The 19,413-nt window shown below is 41.6% G+C and overlaps 1 protein-coding gene across 1 annotated transcript in view; it reads right to left on the reverse strand.

Moving 5' to 3' along the window:
* Positions 1-4,976: 4,976 nt before the first annotated feature.
* The window catches only part of LOC143316908 (peroxisomal acyl-coenzyme A oxidase 3-like), a 28,399-nt gene continuing 13,962 nt past the window's right edge, over positions 4,977-19,413 (reverse strand). The window contains exons 9-18 of the mRNA XM_076724708.1: positions 16,858-17,040; positions 15,556-15,678; positions 15,348-15,468; positions 15,137-15,259; positions 14,557-14,670; positions 13,665-13,780; positions 12,451-12,625; positions 12,293-12,360; positions 10,196-10,282; positions 4,977-5,143 (exon numbers count right to left, since the gene is read on the reverse strand). Of these exons, the coding sequence (XP_076580823.1) occupies positions 5,024-5,143; positions 10,196-10,282; positions 12,293-12,360; positions 12,451-12,625; positions 13,665-13,780; positions 14,557-14,670; positions 15,137-15,259; positions 15,348-15,468; positions 15,556-15,678; positions 16,858-17,040 (1,230 nt within the window). The 3' untranslated portion in view covers positions 4,977-5,023. The remainder of the gene's footprint in view (positions 5,144-10,195; positions 10,283-12,292; positions 12,361-12,450; positions 12,626-13,664; positions 13,781-14,556; positions 14,671-15,136; positions 15,260-15,347; positions 15,469-15,555; positions 15,679-16,857; positions 17,041-19,413) is intronic.

Genomic DNA, 19,413 nt, shown 5'->3' on the forward strand with positions numbered 1-19,413 from the left:
CGCAATCCGGTATTCTTTAGTCCAGTGGAAAAAAAAAAAAAAACTAAATTGGGTACCCGTAAAAAAAAAAACAAAAACAAAAAACTACAGAGCTCTATAAAAAAAATAGTTTTCTGATACTCAAGTGATCCACGCGCATAGCTGGGTGGTGGCGGCGACACGTCCGGGAAACAGCAGTCTCTACCTGGCTCCAGTCCACACCCATCGGCTAGCAGGAAACATCATTAAAGTGGTGCCTTGCTGTGTCTTCTCTCCTTTCAGCATAAAAGTCAAGTGAACTCGCGAAATCTCCTGCTCTGAGATCGCCACTCTACAGCTGTAAAGCAGAGCTTACTGTTGTGACTCTTAAAGAGACAGTGTGCCTATTAACACCGAATACACAGACTGGCTGAAAAACCACTGGGTTACAGCAGCAGCATCAACAGGGCAAATAAATGTTGCATTTAGTTTCAGACACAACACTTGTTCTCACATATGAGCCCTGATATTTGGTTGTAAATCATAAAGATTAAAAAAAAAGTTAATGTTTTAAAGTTCATTAAGTAGGATTTATCATCTTGAAATCCAGGTCCGTCTTTCTGCCATCTCTCAAAAAAATCTATAAACCACAACACAAGAATGAATACGGAAGCCCTAAAAGGCCATGGATCAACATAATTTTTTCGCTCTGTTTTACCGTGATAACGAGATAATATTCCACCATTTTATCGTCATAACAACATAATATTCCACCGTTTTATCGTGATAACGACATAATATTCCACTGTTTTATCATTATAACAAGATAATGTTTCACCATTTTATCGCGATAATGACATAAAATTCCATCGTTTTATCGTTATAACAAGTTAATTTTCCAGTGAGGTAGGATGTCAAACCAACCCACCAAACTGGAAGGTGCTCTGCTGCCCTGCACACCACCGACTGAAGCCAGGCCTGGACGTGCTCTCCTGCAGCTGCACACTCGGTAAGTCAAGCCTGTTCATGTGTTTGTTTGTACTTCTCACTGTTCCGTGCTGTACCGCGGTTAAGTTTGACTAACTTGAAGCCACTTACTGTTAAGGACGACCTCACTGTAAAATTAACTTGTTATAACGATAAAACGGTGGAATATTATGTCGTTATCACAATAAAACGGTGGAATATTATGTCATTATAACGATAAAACGGTGGAATATTATCTCGTTATCACGGTAAAACAGCGTGAAAAAATTATGTTGATCCATGGCCTTTTTAGGGCTTTCATAGAATGATGACAAGATGTTGACACTTTGCACTGTGAAACAATAAATGATTTGTTGCAATAGCCACAGCCAACAACGTGATTCATATCATCTTATTTAGTGTTTTGTCGAGGCCATTATCCTCACCCCTGACCCCCCTTCACATTTGTCAACATGCCCTATACTTTCCCCCATCCTTCATCATCCTTTCCCATTTCCCTCCTGTCTTACCACAAGCAACATCTTAATTTTGTCAACTGCCACAAGCCAAGCTGTAATTTAGCATTTTTGGTTTTTGAGCAGACGGCCTATATAAATGGTGTAGGTTTAGGATGTTTAAATCCAGTCTTGACAAATTATTTATGTACATTTCATTGATGCAGCACTTTACTGAGTTACTGTACTTAGAAGTGCAGCTGAACTGCTGAGCTTTCATTTGTAGAGCAAAACATATGTGCACCATCCACATGCTCACAGACAGAGTGAGCGATGAGATGTGATGCTATCATATGAAGTCTCCATGGTTACCTCTGCGTGAGTGCCAAACATACATCAGCATTTGTCATTGTTGATTCGTAGAGCAAGACGAAGCCATGCTAGCAGCTCTGTGAGGCTGTACTTAGGCCTGTACTTAGACTAATGTCACCATGCTCATATGCTCACAATGACACTGCTAACATGCTTTTTTAGCAGGTAATGTTTAGCTTGTTAGCTTGTCATGACACACTTTTGATTATGTTCCACTTGGTCTCTGCTGCTGCTTGCTGCTTAAGTACAAGGCACTAATACCTGAGTGGCCACTGCCAGGACACCCAACTACCCCAATTCACAGGCTAATGAGCCGTCCTGCTCACAAGTCCTCCATTTAAATGACCACTTGGCCAACCATCACTCTGAGGCAGAAAATGTACACTTCAAAATTTCTCTGTTCTCCCTCACTGAAGAGTAATTGTCAAGTCAGCAGAAACATTGCATTTTAAGTGAGTACTTACTCACTTTAAAGACACTGTCCAGTCAGCTGTGGACCCAGTTTTAATGATATTCAGGTCTGATAATTATCTCTATTTCCGGTTGACTTCATAAACATAATAACTTATGAAAACAAATAAATGTGTACTAAAATGAACTGGAACCAGTTACGGTATGAGCTACGACAAACACGGCCGGGACCCAGATTGCAGAGAACGAGGAACAGAGTTTATTTCACCAAAAAACAAAGTACAAACAAAAGGCAACGAAAAATCACCGCTAGGGGGAAAAGGCTAAGTGGACTGCAAATGGCAAAAACTCAAGATCACCACAATGGTGAAAAACTAGAAATTCTCTAGAACCAAAAATCACCTTCTCAGGGGAACACTAAGAATAAACAAATAACTGAAAAAATCTAGCAAAGACACCGGAGCAAGGAGCGAGGAAGGAGGCAAGGCAAACAACGTGGCAAGACAGGAGTGAGCAGACCAAGAAATCTTCCGGCACTGAGCAGGTGGAAAGGCTGGTTAAAGTAGCCAGCGGCTGATGAGCTGATGCCGTTCAGGTGTGTCTCCAAAGTGGACAGGAGATCGACCCCGCCTCCTTCCACACTCCAGTGCTGCAGAGGGGGAGAGCAAGAGGGGAAGGGAGAAAACAGAGGGAAAAGGACAAACACAGGCAGGGCAAGAAACAAAAACAGTGCACAAATCGAGACCAAAACAGGAACCAACTGACCCTTGAACGTTAAAAAAACAAAAAAGACAGAACCACTAGCACAAATTTGGAAATAGTTGTCAGTAATGGAAGTTGTGAGCACATGGAAATTACTGGGCTGAAACCACTGGTATGGTCCCACTGCACAACAGTGTACACATCATACATGTGTCTTAAAAGAACCCACTACAAAATTAGTTGTATTATAAAATTTATTTAATTTGTATTTTTATATCAAGAAATTTTGTTCTTGTACGCATCATACAATACTTCACTTCATTTACAGTATAATACAATCTTCTGATTCATTAAAATGTCACATCCCACATGATTCATTTCCATCAACTTAAAAATACATCTAAAAATACATTTAGATACCCATTCAATTTTGAGGTATTTATTTGAGACATTGAAGATTTTTGCATGTGAAATAATAGAAAGAAGTCACCACATAAAGCCCGTGGTTGTACGTAAGTCTCTGAAAACCTGTGGAAAAAGTTTTGAATAGATTTGTCGTTATAGAAAATGTCAGAACAAGGTTTTCACCAATTGCTTTGTATCAACACTGAATGCAGACAATCTGACAAAGAAATGCTATTGAAAACATTCAAATCAAGATTATTTGTGTTACACGTCCAATTTTTTGGCAGTGTGTTTACAGCCATGTATGTAGTGTTACATAGTGTGGGAACATTTCTCTTTTTACAACCACAAATCTTTACTACACCATCATGAAACAGAGGTGATATCATACAGATAAGCAATATATAACCACAGGCTTTGAAATAATTTCTTATCATTTAAAAATCTCAAAATATACCTTCAAGATCATTAGGACTTGGACACTGTTGACACTGCAAATTGTGTTACCAGTGTTACCAGTGCACACTGGTTGGCATTTACTTGTAGTGGTAGTTGGTATGGCTGTAAAGATGACTTTAAAATGTAAGTGAAACACAACTGCACTGGAATTCTATGTTGAAATAGCATTAATGCTGTGAATTAACAAAAAAAAAAAATGACAAGGTTATGATTCACATACATAATTAACACAATCAGGCTTTGTATGCTGCAGAACAAAGGCTAGTGACTGTCGGTTGTTGAATTCCTGAGACACACAAAGGTTTACAATAAAACAAATATCACACATTTTTTAATCAATATATCATTTCTTTTAGAACTGTATATTTGCATAATTTGTCCATCATAGCAATGAAGTCTGGTGAAGTACACGGAAAGATTATTTAAAGTCCAACTGAAATCTCAAAAGTCATTCCGTCTTGGAATGACAAATAAATAAATATATGTCAAATGATTTTCAAATATATTATCAATGCACTTACATTATTGGAGGGGAGAAAAGGGGTATACCAGAAATGCTCCCTTGGTCTCCAAGCCTCTGAATGGTTGTGCTACTGTACACGACTGACTGACAGTAGAGCATAGACACAGTGTGGAGCTGTGAGGTGATTTTTGGTGTAGAGGTCATAATTGAAAACGCACATTACATGATGACCCCTGGCCCAAAAAACTTTTCGCCCATCTTTGCTCAGATACAGCCAAACCGTACAGAAGAAATGGCTGTTTCACAAAAACTGTAGTAGTAAATAATTTTTTTGCTATTCATGTGTGCAGGAAGCCCTGAAGTCGGCCAGCTTGGCAAGTCTGAAAGACTTTTTTTGGGGCATGTGCCATGTCTCTGGGCATAGGGACAGATTTAGCAAATATGACACAAAATTACTTTTATACAAGTTACCTACTGCAGCTTTAAGGTGTTTTGTTGTTGTGTCACTGCCGCTCTCTGGCATTCTCTCCAGCAGTGCAACTGTGTGTTAGGGTTCAGGGGTTCTTGAGTACATCCACACTTCTTCAGAGTGTACCAGATTTAGAGAATTTTAAGCATTTTAGGGTTTTTGGTTTTAGCCCAGGACCGTGTCCAAAACCACTCATTTACTATTCCCTTCATAATAAACACTTGACAGGGTGCATATAAGATTTTGGCACTCAGACACTCAGAATTATCTTCATTTTGTGCTGTAACTGACACAAATTTTACACCTAGAATTTGGACACTCCAAACACATGTCCAGGGTTGGGGCTCAAAACGTGTCTAGGGTCTAGAGTTTTGGACGGAGGGATCCAACCACAGGCTTGTCTGAGCAGAACTCTTTCCACCAGGATGGCCGCTCTAGCACCTGGCTGCCCTGCATCACTGTTGACCACAAGTTCTTGTAAAGCTGCATGAAAGAGACACAAAGAGATGAGTCAGAGAAGGCACTTTTAGGTGCTCACTGTTGAGAAAAAGGACCTGATTCATATCCAATCCTCTGTTTCTTGTAACCTATTCCACTTTCAATATCTCAGCTAAAAAAAAACTGTCTTTCTGCTAAAATACTGGAACCATTTCCTGATACACCTTTCTGTTGTGATGCCAGTAGATGGTCCACACAGTCCTTGACCTGAGCCACAGCTACAGAGTCAGAACATGGTAATGTTAGCTGTTAGTGTCCCCTACTGAGCACTGTCAGAGGAGAATGGCCACCATGTGAATATGGGCTATTTATAGTGGTCGACCAGATGTCTAGGGCTTCAGTGTCCAGTCCAAGGGCATAACAACAGCGCAAATTAATATTGTTGAATACTAGAAGAAAAGGGGATTGAACTTGTGACCTTTTGGTTATGGTGTTGGGGAACATGTTCTTCATGCCATGTTTTGATTTGAAAGCTTCCCTCCAAAATAGTCTGGGTTATCATCACTTCCTGTCTAACAAGACATCAAAAACCTGCATTCAAACTCACTGTTGGATCTGCACAAACCACAATTAGAGGCAAAGCTATCATCTTGAGCACACTATAAACATAGTTCTGCCCATCCAAATGTTATATCTCTTCCTGGTTTCAGACAAAGCTGACTAAACTCTGTGTTTGTGTGTCTATTGTGCCTCCATTGTGCTTCCAGACTGCATGGGAGCAACTTTGCACATGTATACCACAGGAGATATACGCTTTCTATCCATCCATCCCTCCATCTATCCATAAGAGCCGATCCCAGCTGACATTAAGTGAGAGACAGGTTACACTGTAGACAGATTGCCAGTTCACCACCACCAAAAATTATATAAACACTAATAATCAATCATAATGATGACTCATATCCTTGACAACCTGAATTATCAGTCAGGCAATGCAGACAACTACCCTAGGGCCAGTCCAGTCTGCCAGTCCAGAGGCACCGTCCCCGAATGCCACGCGATGTTGTGGGGGTGTGTCAACCGGGACAGCCCTGCAACATCCAGTGACTTGAGGTACTCAGGGCGGATCTCATCCACCCCCGGTGCTTTGCCACCGAGGAGCTTGCAAACTACCTCAGTGACTTCAGCCCAGGTAATGGATGAATCGACCTCTGAGTCCCCAGTCTCTGCTTCCTCTACAGAAGACATGACAGTGGGAATATGCACTACTAAATCACAAAACTGAAATGACCAGAATCTTGAGCTGAATTCTGCATTATTAGTCATCTTGTCTACCTGTCTTACAGGGGACCTAAGTCAAAATTTACATGGTGCATGTTTCTACGATAAAGCATCAAAAGACTGGGGATATTGCATGGCAAACACCTGAACATTCCACAGGTGAACAGGGTCATTGGTAACAGGTGATAGTATCATGACTGGGTATGAAAGGGGCATCTTTAAAAGATCATTCACAAGCAAGTATGGAGTGAGGTTCATCATTTTGTGAAACACATGACTGAAAAAGGAAATTGCAACATGAGTTCAGAACCATTGTTATAGGTAAATACAGTTGGCTCGTAAATGATTGAATTTGTTTTTTATGTATGTATCAAACAGCATCCCAACTTTTGTTGAGTGGTAGTGGATAATGGTGTCAATATCTGTGTCAGCTGATAAGTAAACTGAAATTTGAGTACAGAAATGCTAAAGAATCGTTTCAGGCCATTCATGCTCACAAGCTACAGATTGAGGAGCACTTCCACAACAACGTTAACCCCCGCTGTATGTGGCAGGGCATCCAGGCAATCATAGCCAAAAAACACAGCCCCACCAACCAGCAATGCCTCCCTCCCTAATGAACTCTACAATTTCTACGCTTGCTTAGACCAGGACAACACACAACCAGCCACCAAAACTGCTCCTCATCCAGATGAATGCTCTTCAATTATGACATGCATTCTGCACTCAGCAGCGTGAATGGGCACACCCAGCCGCATGCTTAAGGCCTGTGCAGAACAGCTGGCTGGGGTCTTCACTGACATCTTCAACCTGCTGAGGCAGCAGTCCTCACATGCCTCAAGACCACGACCATCGTGCCGGTACCGAAGCGGTCAGCTACAGTAGGCCTTAACGACTTCCGCCCTGTCACACTCACCCCCATCATCACCAAATAGTTCAAGAGCCTGATCTTGGTCGACCTCAAATGCTGTCTTCCTCCCACAATGGACCCCCATCAGTTTGCCTAACAGAGGATGCCATCTCCAAGGCACTGCACTCCACCCTGACCCACCTGGACAACAACACCTATGCAAGGATGCCGTTCATTGACTTCAGCTCAGCATTCAACACAGTCATCCCCTCCAAGCTGGTCAACAAACTCAGTGACCTCGACATCAGCACCTCCCTCTGCAACTGGACCCTGGACTTCCTGACCAACAGACCTCAGTCTGTTCAGTCAGACAACCACACATCCGCCACCCTGACCCAAAACACCAGCGTCCCACAGGGCTGTGTGCTGAGCCCTCTCCCCCACTCCCTCTTCACCCACAACTGCGTGCCTGTGCATGGCCCCAACTCCATCATCAAGTTCGCAGATGACACCACGGTGATAGGCCTGATTAACAACAACAATGAGTCAACCTACAGGGATGAGTGGTGGCACGGTGGCACGGTGGCAACACTGTCGCCTCACAGCAAGAAGGTCCCGGGTTCGATTCTCGCTGCGGGCACCGGGATGTGTCCTCCACCATGCCTTCGGTGCCTGCTGCTCGAGGAAAAAAAGGGCCTTTCTGTGTGGAGTTTGCATGTTCTCCCCGTGTTCACCTGGGGTATCCTGGGTAAAATATACCCCCACTAAAAACATGCAAGAAGATCACCACCTGACCAATGGTGACAAAACACAATTGGGTCCCCGGGCGCCGCTTGGATGGCAGCCCACCGCTCCTGGTCTGCCGTGGAGGAAGGACGACCAGGATGGGAGAAATGCGGAAGACAAATTTCACCTTCGTGTGCAGTGTCCAGTGCATGTTGTGTGATAATAAAGGGGAATGTCTCCCCCTGATTCTTCTTCTTCTTCTTCATGAGGTTCAGCAGCTGGCGAGGTAGTGCGCTGACAACAACCTGACCCTGAACACCAAGAAGACCAAGGAGCCCATCGTGGACTAAAGGAAAACTAAATGCTACAGTCACACTCCCATTCACATCGATGTTCCTGGGCGTTCACATCTCCGAGGACTTCTCATGGACCCTCAACTCCTCCACCCTGATAAAGAAGGCTCAACAGCACCTCGACTTCCTGAGGAGACTGAAGAAAGTTTACCTGACTTGTCAAATCCTAGTTAACTTCTACTGCTGCACCATCAAGAGCTTCCTGACCAACTGCATCTCAGTATGGTACGGCAGCTGTACAGCGTCTGAGCTAAAGGCCCTGCATTTGGGTATCTGATGACATATTAAAATGAAAATGAAAACGCTGCTTGGCATTACATTTTCAAAGATTCAACCTGCTCTGAAGTGGACATATTTGAATGCAATAAGCAAATCAGCAACCCCAGTCTATTGTATTTACATTTACATGTCAACATTGCTTTTTTGGTGACAAAATGACAATGCAATTTTCTAACAATTTGGAAAATATATGAATACAGTGATTGCCTTTACCTCTTGGTAAAGTCTGCTGACTTAGTTCCTACCCGTTTGATGCAGTAGCCTATGCTTATGTGATGGCTGCAAGATGTACCATGGACAAATGTCAACAAAGCACATTCACATGCACCCACCTGCAAATGGGGGGGGGGTTAATGTCCAAGTTAAGTCCACAATTACAAGGGTAAGTAATTAAGCCTATAACTTCATCTTTTATGGGGTTGAGGTAATTCAATAAGAACAGTTTTGAAACATTTTGAGGAGGGCATGATACCTTCTACTGTGTCATTTATCTTACCACCAAAGAAGGAGAGAAATTTGTTGCGCTAACCAACTGAAGGAATGTACTCAATGCCACTAGAATATTATAGATTTTGTTGACACATAATCACAAAAATGTATCAATTTCAAACAGCTATTATAATGTGTTTAATTAAAAGGATTTAGTGGCCTCTAGCAGTGACGTTGCAGACTGCAATCAACTTAACACCCCTACAGTGGAACCTACAGAGAACCTACAGTGGGCATGAAACTCACAAAAAACACAAAAGACGCTCTATTGTTTAGTTTGTCTATTGTGGGCTACTACTAAAACATGGCAGTGCAACATGGCAGACTCCGTGGAAGAGGACCTGCTCCCTCTGTCAATATAAAAAGCTCATTCTAAGGTCATGAAAACATGATAATAAGCTTGTTGTTAACAACTTTAGATTTGTCCACAACAACAACCTTTTCTTCCTTACTGAGGCCATATCTCAACATTTGGTGATTTTGAATTGGAATGTTTCTGATAAACTGAAGGATTAAGTCTTCTATCAACGTCTGAGGAAATTCTGTTCAGCAAAATACATTAAACTAAATAAGAAGTATTTAGCTCCCTGATTTTTTACAGTTGCTGGTTTGTTGTTCGGCTATGATTTCCTGATTAATATATACCCACAACAGAGCCAACTTAGCTAATGTACACTGATGATTTCTCTCCATCATCTTGGTTTGTGGTCATAGATAGGCAGTCAGCTACATTTTTCGTCTTGTTGATTGTTGGTAATGAACATTAGTAGATCCTAGACCAAAATAACTTCTGGCATTTTTGTTTACCTTGTATCATTTAACTTTACTTTAACTTTAAAACTTGCTGAAAGAAATAAAGGTTTGCCTGGCATTCTATTTGTGTAATGCACTAACTGTCCCCCACATGGCATCTATAGCTTTGGCTATGACCTCATTCTAACTGGGTCATTATACAATATGTTGCAGGAGTGATGTCAAGACAACAGATTGGCCACTGTTTAATAGTTACTCATAGAGCAAATGTAATTTCTTTGAGTATTTAGCTGGTTGGCAAAGATCTGGAGATACAAAAATGTCCTCACTGAGGTACAATTAGGCTTTAGGTATTCACATCTTTACCTGTCCATCAGCATTGCCAATAGCAGAGTTGAGAATGAAATCAGGAGGTGCAAAAACATCCACCAATGCTACTGCATCATCTTTCAGCTGGAGGAGAGACACAGAGACAGAGCAGATAAGGTTGATCTTAAAGTCAGGTGGAGGAGTAGCATCTGCCAGAGTCATAATTTCATCATTCAGCCTTATGAAGACAGAAAGTAAGGACAGGAGCTAATAACAGTAAGCACTATAAAATGCAGTGCTAACAAATAACATTACACATAATACAGAGGATGGTGTGTTATATTGTATTATCTACACTGCAAATATAAAATACGTATACAAATACAAATTGAGATGAAGTCTTATTAAATCATGAGTGTGACTCAAGTCTGACTTGGGTCCGAGTGGTATAGCCCATTGTTTCCTAAAGACTGGGTCACGACCCTCATGTGGGTCGCGGAAGATTTTTTTTGGGTCGCCTCGCATGTTTCTCTGGTTGACGGTCATCCCGCATGTCTGCATCTATAATGCCAAAATAACTGCCAGATTAAAAGCCGCCATCTGTTTCTGCAAAGTAAAAAAAAAAATACGTAGGCTTATAGTGTATTAATTACAGCCTGTGTATATTAAATGTAATATTCATGCCTCGTCATTGTCCACGCTAGACAAACGCGCTACAAAGCTGCCACGACCGAAACTGGAACAGGACGTCATGGCCGCGCAAGTCAACCGCCTCTCTGCGCTTATTCAAAGCCACCTTGCCGTGCTTGTGGATAGGTTTGATGGCTACTTTCCACAAGAGAAATATTCCGCCCTGCACAACAAAAGGTGGATACAAAATCCATTTGAATTTGAGACTGCAGAGTCTTTGCTCGAGTTGACGCTCAGCCCTGCAGAGGAGGCGGAATTGTTGCAGCTCAGCTGTGATGGCACTCTGAAAAAGCGGCATGAATGTGCGGCGACTTTGTCGTCATTTTGGATTGGGGTTTCGGCGGAATACCCTGTCCTCAGTGGGGCCAGCCTTTCAGTGCTCATCCCATTCACCACAACATACATGTGTGAACTGGGATTTTCGGTGCTCACGAAAACAAAGACGAAGCACAGAAATTGACTGAACGCTGCTGCTGACAGGCGTGTTGCGCTCTCCTCCTGCACCCCGGACTGGAACGCGCTACAGAAGCGCAGACAGGCCCACCTGTCATTAGCTGAGTCATCAGCCCATCCAATCTCGTTAGGCCTAGTTATCTTGATGTAATTATTATACTGACTATTTTGTTACTTTATTGTTGGTTCAATTGAAAAGAAAAAGAAAATGAATAGAGTTTCTCCCAAGAGAAAGTAAGGAAGTCTGCTTTTGGATTATTGCTGGTTCAATTACTGTAAAATATCATCCTTAATGTTCAACAAGACTGTCCCTGATTTACTGTTCTCCTGCACCCCTGTATGGAACTCACTATGAATAATTTTACTGAACAGAATTATTAAATACTTTTATATTTACTTTTTTTTAACTTTATTGCTGGTTCATTTGAATGTTTAAAAGGAAAAATAGTTACATTTCATGTTCCAAAGGGACATTTCCTTGTGGGTGCTTGTGGATTAGGCCTATGGCTGGTTCCGTTATTTGTGGTTTAAAGACAATAGGCCCCATACTTAAAAGAAAATATAACCTATAATATAAATACTTGAAAAGAAATATTAAGAAATCATTTTGTTCAGTTGATAGATTATTCAACAATAAAATATCCACCTTACTGTTCAATACTGGTCAATTACGTCTTTATTTTTTGATTAACGTATAATTTCTACTGATGTGGGTCACAAGAGTTTGTGACTTTTAAAATGTGGGTCACCAGAAAAAAAGTTTGGGAAACACTGGTATAGCCCACAGCTCTGTTTAAATGGGTCAGTAGAGGGCTGTGATTCGCAAAGTGTGGTGACTCAGAAAATTCTGCTTCATAACTGTCAAGAGTAATGTAACTAAATTACATGTTTTTATTGCCTTCCAGTCCAACTACTTATAACAAAATAACTGGTGTGAGTTTCACAAATCAAGAGCAACATTAAACAAAGAGCGAGACAGACGGAGAGACACAAAGACAGATGTTTCTGTACCTGGGAGCAGAGAATGAGAATGGCCGTTTGGACCAACTTTGCAGGCTTCCGTCCACTCAAGTAATTACCTGTACAGGAACAAACTGTGTTACAAATATCAATACAGTGGAATTGGTTATCTACATTTATGCACCCAATATACAGTTGATGGTACATACCCTGGTACAGAGTGGCCATGTGGCTGCTGAGGCTCCACAGCCCATACAGGGCACACAGCTTGCTTAGTACAGGTCTGAGACCAGGTGGTGTGTCCTGATCAGTTGTCAGCTTATGAAATCTCTGGAGGCAGTTGTATTCAATGTAGGCCATAGCCAGGGAATGGCAATAGTAAACCTAAACATATGAGCATGCACATACACACACATATGCACGCACACAAACACAAGCAGACACACACCTTTTACTTCTGCTATAAACTCAGGTGTAAAAACAAAGCAGTACAACATGAAGGCACTCTTGTCATAGTTAAAATCTAACCATGTGTATGTCATAGGTGGTACTCATTGTATATCAACTGAGACTTCACATTAAATAACATTTTTTTAATCATTAAAGGATGTAATTTTTATCTTTCTCTTTATCTTTATCAATCTGTTTCCAACACAGTGATATCTCTGGTGCATTGTTCATGAGAAAGACTGGAAGTAGGATGAAACTGCCACACTAGCTTACTGAGAAGTGACGCTGGAGTTTCCAGATTTTATTCAAAAAGTATGAAACCTAATTCAATATCACACTGACATAACATTACATGAGGCAATGCAGGACTGTGCAGTGACATCAAATAAGGGAGTCTGCTACCCCCAGAATTATGTGACCTGTGGTATTAAACCACATTTGCAGAGCAGGGTGAGCTGAAGACTGTCCCATGTGTGGTTACACTTTTCAAAGCTCATTGCAGACAACAACCAATCTTTGTAATGTGAATTGCAAAGCTGGCTAGGGCAACACGTCTAGCCTGAGGAAACCTGGTCAAACACAAAATATATCTGAAAGCTGAAGAACGTAGTGCATTTGATGGCCTGAAATCCAAGTGCCCTACAGAAGCCACAGCTAATGCAAGCATGCTAGCAGCCAGCCAGTTGAACCCATCATGGACGAAGAAACTTTAAGCGAAGCATCGACAATTTAAACGACATCTACAGGTAATTATTTAGCTAGTTGGATAAATTGGTGCTGGCGATACTTGAGCGTTTTATGCATAATAATAATTATGCATAACTTATGAGTTATATAAAAATCCACACTCTGTACAGTTGTGATGAACATGGAAATCAGCTATAGCGGTTTTTAGCTTGAGGAGAGAGTATTCATGAAGGGACCCAAAAGGCCACTGTGTCTATGCAAGGGTGTGTGTGTGCGTGTGTCTTACCTGGCTGTTGTTCCGGGCCTCAAACTCATCCTTTCCTGAGGCCCTCTGTTGTTCCAGCCTCTTCTGGCTCTCCTCCAGCAGGAAGCACACCAGCCACTTATAGGCAGCTACTGGCACTGATTTGTGTCACAGAAAAATTACAAGGTTACAGACTTTCTAAGGCTTGATCTGCCCCAGACACATGCAGTTTATTTATCAAACAGGAGCACCAGGCAGGACTTAAAGTTTGCATTTCTATGCCAATTTGCATTTAAGGGAGGATTACACAAAGAGAGAAATGTTAACAGAGGTTGATTATATTTTCCACTAGACTAAAGATTTGGTTATTATCAATGGTCAGTTTGGTATGGAAAACTGCCTTTGAGAGGCAAAAATGGTAGAAGATTGGATTTACATGAGCCACAAGGTTGGTTGTGATGGGAAAAGAAACTTGATTTCATCTTTTTTCTACAGAAGTCCTAACAGACACAGCATGACCACACCATGAAAATATCCAGAAAGCTACACTGTATCAGGGAAGTATAAATAAACAGGTAAAAATACTATATACTGTAAAATGACAAATCTATTCTTGGAGAGTAGAAAATAAAGAAACAATTGGCACTACACACAATATCAGAGTATTTTGTAACAGCTTTTTGTTCATCAAATTCAATGTGACACTGAAGATCAATGAACTGGGAAATCACTACAGATAGTATTTCTTTAGATTAGACATTCACACTAAGCATGTGAAATACCTCTCACAATGCCAAATGAAGAACTGCATGTATTTCTTTTACAGTATTACAGTACTGGAAATAATTCTTCTTAATTCTAGTTTTAACATGCAAAAGTTTGGAAACAGCATATGGAATGAATCTAAACCTGACAAGCTCAAATACTGAAATACCTGTGGAGTCCATACACTGGTCCACTGTTGTTGCTGTAAACTTGCTTCCTAGGGTCTTGCGGTAATCATCTAGAAAATCCACAGTGTGAAGAGGAGACTCAATCTGTACACCATCTGATACCAGAAAACAATAGCAACCAAAACTCAATCAGATTTGCACGGTCAGCCTTAATATTTTAAAAATATCAAACATATATTTGAAATTACTTGTAGATTATCAATGCAGGCTGAAGGGCTTAAGTGAATTTGAGTAGCACAGCTAAGTTCAACTGCACACTTTGCAAAAGAAATGGTGAATGGTTATGATGCAATGGTGTCTGATCCCATACTGTCACGTATGGGATCAGACACCGTGCAAGCTTGGCTACTCAGTGATACTTGGCAAGCTACTGTGGTTAGCAAGCTAACTGCTATAATGCTAGCAGGCTGGACACTCAGCACTAGCAACTACCCGTCAATCATCAACAAGCGATATGATCAGCAATCGGCACAACCCATATGCAGAACTCAGTTATCACCATCACCTCCAACTGACAACAATAAAACCTTGTAATAATCAATCAGTGCATAGGGGAATGACCATGATGTTTAGCATGGAGCCAGCTGAGCAGGTAGTTGCTGGTCTGTTGCAGCAAGACATTGTTGTCTCCTTCATATGTGCAGTTTGGATCATTGTCATTACGCAGATCACCCAGCCGGTTCACTGAAAGAGAGACAAAACATAAGCTAGATAGGTCTCTGAGTGTGTGCTTGTGTGTGTGTTTATGAGTATCTATATGTTTGACACCGACTGGCCAGGTATCCATGTCCACCGCAGGCCTCCCTACATTCCTGGATTCCCCTCTGAGCAGTCCATGAGCCCAGTGGCTTACTGGCGCAGCCTATAGCATGAATTTCTCTGCCCATCTCTGCCTGGAAAATGCATACAGCAGATATATAAGACTATAGTTCATTCAGCATGATGACTAGATATGGACACATGCCCTCATGTTTACTGACTTGTTTGCCATTCTTGTCTTTCATCATCTGTCCAATCTGGAATTCAACAAAGTTCATGAAGATGGATTTGGAGAAGTGTTCAAGAGCATATGCTGCTGCCAGGTATGGGATCAAACGCCATTGCTGAAACAACATGCAACATATCAAATGAATTTGTTTGGATCCGATAACCTGTTTTTCCTTCTCCCTAGTGTTATGTGTCTGTCTGTCTGTTCCCCTGTCTGTCTCCGCTGAGTGTTTCCTAGCACCTAGCTGGCTCTGCCTCTACAGCAGCACACCTGGAGCGCATGAGCATAATTAGAGCCTAACAGAATAATCCAGCCAGTATGGACTCGGTAGACTTGGTGAAAAGAGCCTCTACTTCTCCAGGCCTTGTGCAAGACTAGCCAGCACATGGTGGCCAAAGTTAGTGAGCTTATGAGGCACATGACGCACCTGACTGGCACGCTGCATCACCACCTGCATCCGCAATTAGTCACTTCTGAATCTCAGCTGGAGACCGCCCTACGTTGCCTCACCACTGAGAATCCGGCTAACTGGAGCCACCTCCTCCCTTGGATAGAATATTCCCATAACTCACACACCTCCTCCGCCAGTGGTCTCTCCCCCTTCGAGGTCCCTCTCAGTTATCGACCCCCCCATTCCCAGCCCAGGAGAGGGAGATCGCTGTGCCAGCTGTCACTGACCACATCAATAACATCAGGAAGATCTGGAAGGAGGCCAAGGTGGCCCTCGAGCGCACCCAGAGAATCAAGCAGCGATCGGCAGATCAACACAGAAACCCAGCTCCTCCCTACCAGCCAGGCCAGTCCGTTTGGTTATCTACCAAGAATATACCTTACGGACCGAGTCTCGTAAACTCTCTCCTAGATATATCAGCCCGTTTCCGGTGCTCAAGGTCACCAGCCTTGCTCAGCTTCAGCCTCCCACGTGGAGAAATTGTTTGTTCCACTCCTTCGAGTACGCCTTCAGTTTGTTTATTCCACTCCTTTGAGTGTGTCCTTAGTTCATTTGTTCCACTTCTTATGAGTGTGCTTTTTGTTATTTATTTAATCAATAAATTATTTCTTTGTTTTACTCTTTGTCTCTGTCTGTATCTTGGGTCCAAATACTTCTAAATTTAGGCTCTGTCTAACAAAATTTGTGTAAACATTTATAGCCATGTTCAAAATGAGAGACAGAATAACAACAAAACAACAAAATAAAATAAGATTGTGACGTGGCTTATATCTGCATCTCTGATAAGGGGCTCTGTAGTTTGATAAGGTACATTGCTTTAAAATCCATTCCCTGCATTCTGACCTGTAACTGGTACTCCAAAACAGGAATCTCCTCTGTGTCTTTGGGTCCAAACTGTCGCCTGATGGCTGAGAAGCGGATGGCCACAATCAGAGCCAGCTTCAGGTTGACCAGAGCCATCCTGGTAATGGACACCCTGCCACTTGACAGAACACCCAGAGACGCCCCGAAACGCTTGCCGGGGTTCTGAAAGACAGGAAAGACACAACGGAGAGACATGGGAAAATGTTTGTTGATGAAACTCACGAGTTATATTCACTAAAGAGAGTGGATTTAATAAAAAAAGGCTTACTAATTTAATCTGGTGAATCACTCCACTCAAATTGAGCATTATGTTCAAAAAAATTTTTTATGTTAGTGACATTATGAAATATGACATTAGACATCTGAAGCTTCATTCAAAAAAACTCAATAGAAGCTTTGCATGTAAACAAAAACAAACAAAAAAAAAAAAGTAAAAATAATCTAAAACAGGAGATTTACAGTATAATTTCCTGGCAGTTTTATTAACAGTGTGGATTTTTGTTTTCTCATAATAAACAACAAAGGGGTTAAATTTTTACTCCAATTATCATCACAAAGTCACTCATGGTCAAGTGAAATCATTGACATTGTCAGAAATCCCTTAGAAAATTAAAGAATGGAAAGCCTGGAACAGCAAACTGATTCAATTTGTATACAAATATTGATCTTTATAGCCTCCTAAATTCAGCATTTATGTCCATGTTGGGATCCTATTGGAATAATGAGTGATAACCAAAAAACCTGAGTTAAACCCAAAGATAACTGGCTAAAACATTTTATCTCGCTGTGTCGTACAGGCCCCTTGACCGTCCTTGCTATTTACCACGGGGTACCAAAGGAATTTTTTAGGCCTGTTTGTCATTACCAGCAACCTTCTGATCATGTAAATTCAGCTCCTGAGAGATTTAGCCCCAAAAAACTGCAGCAATAGTGAAAAGCACATTTTTTTAGATTTTTGTGATGTTTTAGTTTTATGTGCACAGGTCTCCATGTCTAAGATTTCTACCTGGCTCAGCAGCTGTGGCTCAGGTGGTAAAGATGGTTGCCTATTATTTAGAGATGTCATAGACATGTCAGGGCCTATTTTAATGGATCAGTATCAGCTGAGACAAGACAAGACTTTATTAATCCCATACCAGGGAAATTAAATTGTTACAACCAGCAAAGACTAAAAGAGAGACATAGATCAAAAAGACAATAAAAAAGGGTACAGAATAAAAAAATAATGCACAATACATACAAGAGTATAAGAATACCGTTGCCATGAAAATTACTACTGCCATATTAAATTGCACATCAAGTCATCGAGTCAGATATGGATAGTAAATACAGTGTTTGTACTGTTGCACAGTCAAAAAAATACACAACAAAGTAAAAAATGTGTAGTACAGTTGTCCCTCACTATAAGGCGGTTCACCTTTCGCGGCCTCGCTGTTTCACGGATTTTTTTTAGTGTAATTTTGCATGCTTTTTTTTTTCCCGCGTACAGTATGAACATGCATTGTGTTCGGCGTCCTGATTGGCTAAGGGAGTACAGAATGCGTAGGAAGAGGAAAAAGACGTTACAGCGGAGCGGCACCAGGACAAAGAGGCACCGTCAGAGGAACTGTGAAATATGCGAGTTACTGGTAATAATTTTCGTCTTTTCGTCTTTCAGAGTCAGTGGGTCATGCCTGCTTGGCAGGGACAGTTCAGGTGGTGGACTACGCATTTGTACTCTCGTATTGGATTTCTTGCTGGACTGCCTTTCTGGCAAATGATGTCAGACCAAACCCTGGCTTGTGTAACCCTTCTAAAGAGAAAGATGTTAACAATAGTGATAGTAACTTAATTCTATGGACAGAAGACCTAGATTCAGCTACGGAGCTCAGGGTAACCAAAGGATGTGCAGGAATGACACTCACACTGATCTTTTTTTTTGAGAAAACAACAATGCTTCCCAATTTATTATAACGCTGGGAAGATGAATGAAGCATACAAAAAAAAAACACAAACAAACAATTTATTCCCTGGCCAGGTACTGAAAATAATAAACCAAATGAAAATAAAGAGTAAAGATGTCCTGCAGCTGCGTGTGTCTCTACTTTTCAGTTCACTTCACTTTAGTTTGCACCGTTTAGGTGAAACCAGTCAAACCACACTGTAGTGCGTGTGTGTGTGTTTATGTAAAAGTGGAAAAAGGATTCAATTCCGCGGTATTGTTGGTTTCCTCCAGGGTCCGGCTCGCCATCAATGTCTCTCTGGTTCCGACATCCAGGCAGGTTCCGTTCAAATCCAAGGGTACATCAAAAACCAATGCAATTTCTCCACCCGAGCGAGTCCTCCAGCTGCACTCCTGCAGGCTCTGGCCGTCCGGATGATTCTTCCATGGTGTCCTTCCAAGTTTTTTTCAGTTTTTTATTCACGTTCATAACTACTTCTGCTTCACCGTCCTGTCATGGAGATCGCGTCCAAGCGTGCTCGTTCTCTCTTTTTCTTCCTGAGGCTTCGGAGGAAGTGAACCTGTGCCGGTGGGGTCACAGGCTGTCTGCTCTT

The sequence above is a fragment of the Chaetodon auriga genome, chromosome 24, assembly GCF_051107435.1.
Source record: "Chaetodon auriga isolate fChaAug3 chromosome 24, fChaAug3.hap1, whole genome shotgun sequence".
In the NCBI taxonomy this organism is placed as follows: Eukaryota; Metazoa; Chordata; class Actinopteri; order Chaetodontiformes; family Chaetodontidae; genus Chaetodon; species Chaetodon auriga.